Source organism: Hemicordylus capensis, chromosome 1, assembly GCF_027244095.1.
Source record: "Hemicordylus capensis ecotype Gifberg chromosome 1, rHemCap1.1.pri, whole genome shotgun sequence".
In the NCBI taxonomy this organism is placed as follows: Eukaryota; Metazoa; Chordata; class Lepidosauria; order Squamata; family Cordylidae; genus Hemicordylus; species Hemicordylus capensis.
Window position 1 is genome coordinate 282,409,757 of NC_069657.1, and position 8,528 is coordinate 282,418,284.

Sequence of the window (8,528 nt, forward strand, 5' to 3'; positions counted from 1 at the left end):
ATGACAAGTATTTTGCCTGGGTTAATGACCCTGAATTTGAGTATTAGATAAAATACCACAAATGCCTTGGAGGGAAGGGGAAGTAGGATACTGACTCAAGCTGTGCTATTTGGAGAGTTCTGGGAAAGAGCCAAAATGTTCTATAGTAGAATTTCTGCAAATGCAGTACCACATACAGTTATATATTTGGTGCATATGAAAACTTCACTTCTGCGACTGAACTTGTAAGGTAAGGTTCTCCTGTGTAAAGTACTTTGCCCAACTGTTTTGAGGTAGTGGAATTTATCCAGGAAAGATGCAGAATATTTGCTGTATTGTTTATTTGATAGAAATAATAGTAAAGTATGAGAGGAAATAGTAGAGGAGTGTTGTCTTCCCACTTGGATTGCTATGATCCCTTTTGAGAAGGCTGTTCTGCTGATTGGTTGGAGCAGCTTCTGTATTAACAGATCAGAGCTGGCTCCCCCCGCCCCCCATCTCTTTGGATGGATTTGATGTCAAGGGCGAAGAAAGGCAGCTGCAGCAGACGGTGTGGCGCCACCCACACACCTGTTCTCTTTGGTGAAAGTGTTACAGGCCCCAGGTGAGGCTTCTGCGTTTCATGGTAAGAGTCTCCAGAGCAAAGAAATCTCAGCGTTACTCCCAGGTGCCCTGGGTGACTCCTTCCTAAAACTTTGCTATGGATTTCCCCCAGCCAGATGCAGATACTTCTGCTGAAAGTGTTCTTAATTTCTCACCTCAAGCAAAACTGTAATGCAGTGTGCTGAAAACTGCAGGTCAACTGAATATATCCCAATAACTTTCAGGAGGCAAGTATGGATAGCTGCTACCTGGAGTACCACCTAGATTCAGAAACTGGAATGGGGTTACAGAAAGGGATTAAGGGTAGGGAGAATTTAGTAATATAATACGGGCTGCAGACCTGCATATACTTAGGCTCTCTCAATCACACCACTATCAATGGGATTTAAGCAGCATAACTATACAAAGGATTGCAGCCTGAAGGCAGTACTACAAATGCAACTTAATTGATTTACAGGGTGAGGGTGATACTTAGAGCAGCCAGAGTTTAATCAATAACATGAGGGTGACTTTCATTTCTCAACAGCTTAGTCATACAGGGAAGCTGCTGCAACTGATTAACTAACATGCTTTTCTTTGAAATATTGCATGGATTCATATAAAATTAATTTAGTGATGATGCTTCATCAACTTTTGCATTACAATGTTTTGCAGGAAGTGAATGGTTGGGAAACTATCAGCCAACCACAAGTTATGCATAATTATCCTCAAAAGCAAGTTGACCAGACTTGGAGTATCTGCTCTGAAAAGTTCAAACAAGTCATCAACAAAAGGGAAAAAGAGACCATAGGAATTTCTCTTGCCTAGTTGAAGGATTCCCACCTCCCCCAAACTTAACCATATCTTCCAGCTAATGAAGATTAAGAAATGTCTACCATGTGATTTTAAAAGTTGACAAGCTAGAAGCCTGACACTTTAAAAGATTTAGCAAGCATAAGAGTCTTTGTGTCAGGTACTATTGCATACGTTCTCAATATGTTTTAATTGTATGATCCGAGTTAATGTGTTCTGTGTTTTTTTTAATTTAAGCCAGAATGTTGTTGGTCTCCTGAATAAAGAAAGCAAACTGTTCAATAAACACACATGATTTATTCTGATTTTGTATAAAAAGATTAAGTTTACAACTAAACTTTTATGAAAAGTTTAGCGTGATTACGTACATCATTACACTTTTTGCAGAAATGTACATTTCTGCTACTATACAAGAAACTCTAATGAAAGAGTTCAAAGTTTCATTTTCATATTTATATATAAATATATACACAGCATTCAGTCCTACATGTGTGTCAAAAAAGGATAATTTTTGACAAAGACTTTACTGAAAAACTGAACACTAAATCCTTCTAGTACTCACGCTCCACCTTTGGAGGAAAAAGGCAAAGTCTGCTTTAAAATGGGCAATTCCTTTGAGTTTTTTACAATTCATTTCGCTCCCCGTTGTGGGAATAGTATATAAATGAAGCCTTCCAACTAGGGAAAGGGCATTTAAAAGTCTCTTCATAAATAGTTAAGATTAGTCCATGTTGTAGAACAGGGGAGACAGTGTCCACAATTTTCTTTAAATGTCCATTTAATTGGATATAGACTCCCCTCCAGATACAGCTGAAAAATCAGATTCAGCAGCTCGCCAAAAAAAAAAAAAGCTGTCTTTTCTTGTGCAAAAAAGTCAGCAAACACCTGCAAAAGATTGAAGAGAGGCATATTTAGAAGAATGCTAACAGGGCAGAGATCCGGACAGACTGGCGCCAGAGAGGAAGCCACAGTTTGAACATTTAACCAAACACTCGAAGATTGGGCAAACCCTGGCGTCCAGATGCAGCATGAGCGCGCAAATGTATATGTGCGCGCGCACACAGAGTGCACAAATAAAACAGAATAATAAGCCTAGGGGGTGTGACTGGAGAGAAAAAATAACTATGATCTGTATGTGAATCTGTCCTTTAGTGTTCTGAGGTACTAGCCTATCTTTTGGTGCAATTATTCAAATAAAAGTTCTTTGATCCTAGGACCAAGTTTCAGTGTCCTATCAGGTTAGATGTTTAAAGAGCACTGAAATTTACAGCAGATAATACTTGGACAGTTTGCCACACACACACACACACACATATATATATGCCAGATGCATTTCATGACTTAACTGACAGTTTTAAAAAATCTTCATCTTGATATACTTTTACAATCCTGTGCATGTATTTCAAGCACTAGTGACAGGAACCCTTCTCCCTCCTCCCACACACACCTTCCATGCCTCCATCTGGGGGACTTAGTTTGTATCTTATGTTCTTTTAAAAACTAGGAACTGAACACTTACCAATTCATTTAGCCACAAAGTGCTTTGCTGTCATTTGACATTAACTCTGAAGGGAATTCAGCTGCCTGCACGGAGAGGGGGGTGGGTGGGAGAGAGAGAGAGGTAAGATGCTTAGCAGTTCAAGAAAACATATGAAGTACTCCAGATTAAAGTCACAGAACACAACCAGCATTTTCTAATTGCCAGCTATGGAGAGCATGAAAATGGTTATCAAGGAACTGCAGTGTAATTTAATTTTTAATTCCTGCCACCACCTTAAAAAAAAACCCACCACTGATTCATACTCATAACAATACTGTTAAACAACCCTATTTTAAAGATAAAACAACCCTAAACATGGTTGTTTAAACAACCCTATACGAAAGAGAAGCAAGAGGAGAATGCCAAGGCTAGGACACTTACCTGTAACGACAAGATGCTGATGTCTGTATTTAAGGTGGTCAGAGGGGTTCTGGAGGAAGGATTTTGTCCCGGTCTCTGGTGATGGAGGCTGACAATGCTGGGATGCGTGTCTAGAGCAATCTGCAGGTCCAGGATGTAGTCAATAACATGCTGCAGGATTTCCATCTTGCTCACTTTCTTGTTCTGAGGGATGCTAGGCACCAGCTCTTTCAGCTTAGAGTAGCAGTCGTTCATGTTGTACAGCAAACTCATAGGATCATCCACCGGGGTTTTGCTCCGCGATATCCCCAGGCTGTGTTCCGAGAGGCTGTTTTTCCTGACGGATCGCACAGGACTGAACGCTTTCATGCTGGAGAGCGAAGGAAAAAGCCGGGGTGCCTTCAAACGTAAGATACACGGTAGTGAGGATTTTCTCGCTTTTTCCCCCTGCTTCGCTTCCTCCTTTCTTTTTCTCTCTGCGGCTGCCTGATCTCGATCAGAATGAAGCTCAAGTCGCCTGTTCCTGCTTTTATACTGCAGGTTCTGCAGCTGACAAATCCAGCCTGTGCTTGCTGCTATTGGAGGCTCTTAATGTGTCCGTCAGGCGCCGAGGCAGTTCACTGGTACAAATGTAACCGAAGAGAGGGCTCTGGCCTTCCGCGTTCTAAGCCAATCCTAGGGAAGGGGGCGTGTACCAAGCACAGCTGTGGGTAGTAAATACTGTACAGAGAGTACTGACCCTACCCCCCCACCCGCGACTCAACCTGAGGCACTTTCAGAAGGACTTTGAGCGAAGGGGGGCGGGGGGAGGCAAAATTGTTATTTTTGCATCTCGGTTCCAAAGCGCTAGGTCTGAGTCTTCCTCTCCTTACTTGGCTGCTCTCCAAGCAACACCCACTCAATATCATATCTTTTCCCCCTAGAGAATGATGGTTGGTAACACGTGCAAGACGTCTGGGGGAATGGTTGTATATACACTGTAGTTCAAGAGGAAAGGAAGAAACAAGCCTTACACATGAAACAAAGCACATCACCTTCACAAATCTTGGTCGCGCATAGTGTCTTGAGTCTGGTTGCCCCAAGATTCTAGGACTTGTGATCCAGACAGCTTCGTTTGAAGCACTCTGCTTGACAACTCATTGGACTGCTTCAGTTTAAACTGCATAATTTTGCATAATAATCAAGGCTATAGAGAGCTCTTGGGGTATTTCAAGATATTAAATTAAATAATATGACTTTAATTATTTGGTCAGAATAGCTGAACAGGAGATACTTTATTTATGTCTATTTTTGCCAAAAAGACAACACGGGATGCTGGAAGCTGAGGCACTGCAGGAGCAGGAATTGTAACTCAATCAAGCACATCTGTCAAACATGCAAGACCAAATGCAACTCCCCTGCTCTCTGCCCACACAACAGAAAACCTAAGTCAGAAGTTTTCACGGACTGTGAATTCATTTAACCCAACAATGCTATTAATTAGAGAGCATTAAGCTAATGTGCATACTGAACACCCATATACATACATTGCCAGGTAAGCCTCCTGTTCTGCACCTCTTCAATGCATACAAGGCAATTAATAAATCCTAGTGACAGACACAAATATTTGCTGTGTTGTATTTGTACAGCTATGCTGAAGATACCTATCACTGCTGCCAGAAACATTTCATATATGACATACATTTATGACTTTTTAAAAAACACTTTCCTCTGTGCTCATTACTAGCTCTCAGAAACATAACCACATGTGCAGGGAGTTTTTTCAAAAAGACATCAATTCTTTGCCCTTTGCCCTCTCTGCACTTCTGGGAGATCTTCACATTTTGGTGTCTCCTGAGAAAGGCCAGGCCTTCTCAAGGGCAGCAGCTTATGGCTACTTGCCACCCTCACCCCATCAGCATCTGCTTCTTCTAAATCTTAGTGCTTGTCCCCTAAAACACAAGGCATCCCTTTGCCAGAGCTTAAGTTTGCTTCTTCAGATAGCAATTTAAAGATACTATAGGACTTCAGAAAAAGCTGTTTGACAAATACCCCCACCTCCACCCCTATCTCTCCCCTCCTATTCTTACCTGTCTCTTCCATACTTTATGCACTGATCTAGAGGCTTTGTAGTGGAGGAGTAGATAGGCAACCTCCTCATTCATGGACCTAGTTTTTGTTTGTATAATTTCTTAATCAGTTGGAGGGAGATCATTTGTATGAGTGGGAACAATGAGAGTAGGGACAACTGTATGGGAATACTCAGTTCACGTTCTTGGAGGGTAAGTACAAGACAGCAGTGGTGATCAACATATGTCCCCTGCTAACTTGGCAAAGAGGCACCTTTTAACATGGTGATTCTCTTTAATTAGCAGGGGGAGACTAACTGGCACTATCCACCCCCAGCACAGTACCTCCAATGACTGTTGCTGCTGTCTATCTCATGTTTCTTTTTAGAAGATTGTAAGCCCTTTGGGGACAGGGAGCCATCTTATTATTTCTCTATGCAAACTGCCCTCTATGTAAACCGCCCTGAGCCATTTTTGGAAAGGCAGTATAGAAATTGAATTAATAATAATAATAATAATAATAATAATAAGACCCAGGACTTGCTCCCTTCCCATTTCTCTCCTGCCTTTCATTCTCTTACCTGTATCTCTTCTCCTGACATATTGTTTTTGTAGCAGGCTTCATTGTACTTCATTGTACACAATACTTTATAATATTATATTCCTCATCAATGTACTTAAAATAGATTATCAACTCATGTGGCTGAAGCTTTATGTCTCATGTTCTGTCTGAAAAGGTTATTGAGTCAGCAATCAAACAATGTTAGGTTACTTAAATCTCACTGAAGGCAGTGAGATGTGCAACAAGTTCCAAAGTATATTTACTCAGAAGTCCTACTGAATTCAGTGGGGCTTAAATCATAAGCACACATATTGAGTAGTACAGCCTAATCTTTATTGCTAACAACATGTTTCTGTAAGTAATTTGATAATAATCAAGTGCCTAGTACAATATTTAAAATGTACATGACCTTGTCCACAGACTTGTAACTTAGTATTTTCCTATAATTAATAGATTCCTTGGATGGTGTTTGGGACTACTTCTGCTCCCTCCCCCACCTTATTACTCTGTAGTTTTTATTGAAGATTAGTGTGTATGTAAATATAACAGACTTTATCACTCCAATTTCTTGTTGTATGTCCAGGAAAAAGAGAGATTCATACGTGGCTGGTAGAATATATTGCAATCTCTTTGAGGAACAGTAGCAATGCTAAGAGTAGCAGATAGCACTACTAAGGCCACATTTTGTTTTGCCATATAGACACTTGATTCCTTGATTTGGTGGGCAAGAACTTAGCCAAAGGTTCAAGTTCCTGTTTATTTCAAAAGGAAATCTAAGTACATGTTTAATCTCTCTCCCACTTACATTCATCAGAGAGAAGAGCTTTGTACTCCTTGATAAAAAGTATTCTATTGTATCTCCCAACTATCAAATCCACCCAATTACTATCTGTATTTTTGTAAGCTGCTGTGCTTGTGTCCACTGACCCTGGCCAAGCATCATTTTGTTTTGTATTAGTTTCATGGGAAATAAAAATATATTAATACATTCTGAACAGGACACCAAGTCAACAGGAAACATTTTAAACAGATGCTTCTTTACTGTTAAAATGGGATGTCAAAGTGTTTATTTTACCATGCCTTTCTACTTTTTTTCTTTTTCTTAAAGCATCAGTATTAAGTGGTTTGTTTGAAAAAAGGTGTTTGTGCCATCAGCATTGTCTTCTAAAAGCTCTATGTGTGCGAAAGCACCCGTTTTTGCAACCATTTAGGGTCAAATTCATGTAGTTTTTTGGCAGCACGTTTCAAACAGATTTGCTGTTTTTTCTCCTGTAATCTTAATTTGTATCAGTGTGCAGTGACTGATTATGTGGATACGTTTGCCATGAATTCAGTCATGCATTAGATTGTATGACTTTGGAAGCCTCATTATCTGCATTCCACTACTGAATTTCAAGGCTTGAGCATTTCTGCCAGAGCCATAGTACTAGACAGTTGCAATTTTTCTTAGTATGTTACAATAGGTGGGAGAAATTAAGTGAAATTGGTATGGTATGAATTCTTAAAATGTATATCAAAACTATCTAAATATTTGAAATATCTAAAATATTTATGAAATATCTATCTAAAATAGTTATATCCTGCTCCTCCAGTTCAATACTGCTTGGGGCAGCTCACAAAATTACCCGTCCTTTAAGAACTCAAAGCTTCTTGGAAGTAGCAATAAACAAGACTTTCCTTACTATATGGCTGAAACTAGGTGGTTTAGTTTGTTTGATGTCCTGGTTTTGTACTTTGCCTAAGTCTTAGATGCAAAGAAAAGCTTGCTCAACAGCTGGTGGAAAGACACCTATACTAATTCTTTGAAACAATATATGCCTTTCCTCCTCTCATCCTGCACTCTAAGCGCAGGAGGGGGGAGCTTAATGGGAAGGGCTATATAGTCCCTTTTTATCACAGTAACGAAGAGCCTTGTAAACATTAGATAGGCCACTGAGTGTCTACTTGAGTAAAAATCCAATGCCCTCTTTGATGAAGGGCAGAAGAGGCCAGCGCCATGTATACACACCTACAATTACAGGAGTAGATGTTTGTGTTATCCTCTGCACTCACCTGCTCCAGCGATTAGGCGAAAGGAGGGTGTACAGGCACACCATACCTGGCGTGGGGATAAAGAGCCTCCTTTCCCCTGTGCTGAGTGCTCTGCAACCCGCTAACAGTAGAGGGGGAGGAGGAGTGTATGTGAGTGTCAAGCATCGCCTGTCTGCGTTTCCTCTGCCCTGTGTCTACACACACACCGGCTTCTGTTCTGCAGAAGCTCTCCCAGCCAGTAAGGAAGGCAGTCACCTCGTCCTCTGCCCAGGACGCCCTTCCTTCCTTCCTTCCGCGTCCACCACCTCCCACTTCTGCGACCTCTCTTTCCCTTCACGCAGCCCAGCTCCTGCACCTGGCTGGCACAGGCAGCGGCGGCGGCGGCTGGACAGGTTTCCCCGGCGGGAGCCCGCGAGCGCCTCTTCCCCTCCCAGCTCCTCGGGGCCGCCCCCGCCCCGCCCCGCCCACCTCCTCCCCTCCCTCCCAGAGGCCGGGCCCGACTGCACGGCGCCAGCCCCGTGACGTCACTCCCCCGCTGCCTGCCCTCCCTCCCGGGCCCGGCCGGCGGCGCCGCTCAGGCGGCTGCCATGGAGACCGGGGCTCGGCCCTGGGC

At 42.1% G+C, this 8,528-nt stretch overlaps 2 protein-coding genes across 4 annotated transcripts in view; one reads left to right on the plus strand and one right to left on the minus strand.

Annotated features, from left to right (window-relative positions):
• The window catches only part of KIDINS220 (kinase D interacting substrate 220), a 145,285-nt gene extending 143,606 nt beyond the window's left edge, over positions 1–1,679 (plus strand). For all 3 annotated transcript variants that reach the window (XR_008313778.1, XM_053285767.1, XM_053285765.1), the window contains exon 33: positions 1,237–1,679. The gene's annotated coding sequence lies outside the window, so the exon portion shown is untranslated. The remainder of the gene's footprint in view (positions 1–1,236) is intronic.
• On the minus strand, positions 1,652–3,945 carry ID2 (inhibitor of DNA binding 2). Its single transcript, XM_053285781.1, has 3 exons — positions 3,296–3,945; positions 2,894–2,958; positions 1,652–2,259 (listed from the first exon to the last, which is right to left on the minus strand). The coding sequence occupies exons 1-2, from the start codon at positions 3,641–3,643 to the stop codon at positions 2,902–2,904; spliced, it is 405 nt and encodes a 134-aa protein (XP_053141756.1). The 5' UTR covers positions 3,644–3,945; the 3' UTR covers positions 1,652–2,259; positions 2,894–2,901.
• Between the last annotated feature and the right edge of the window lie 4,583 nt (positions 3,946–8,528).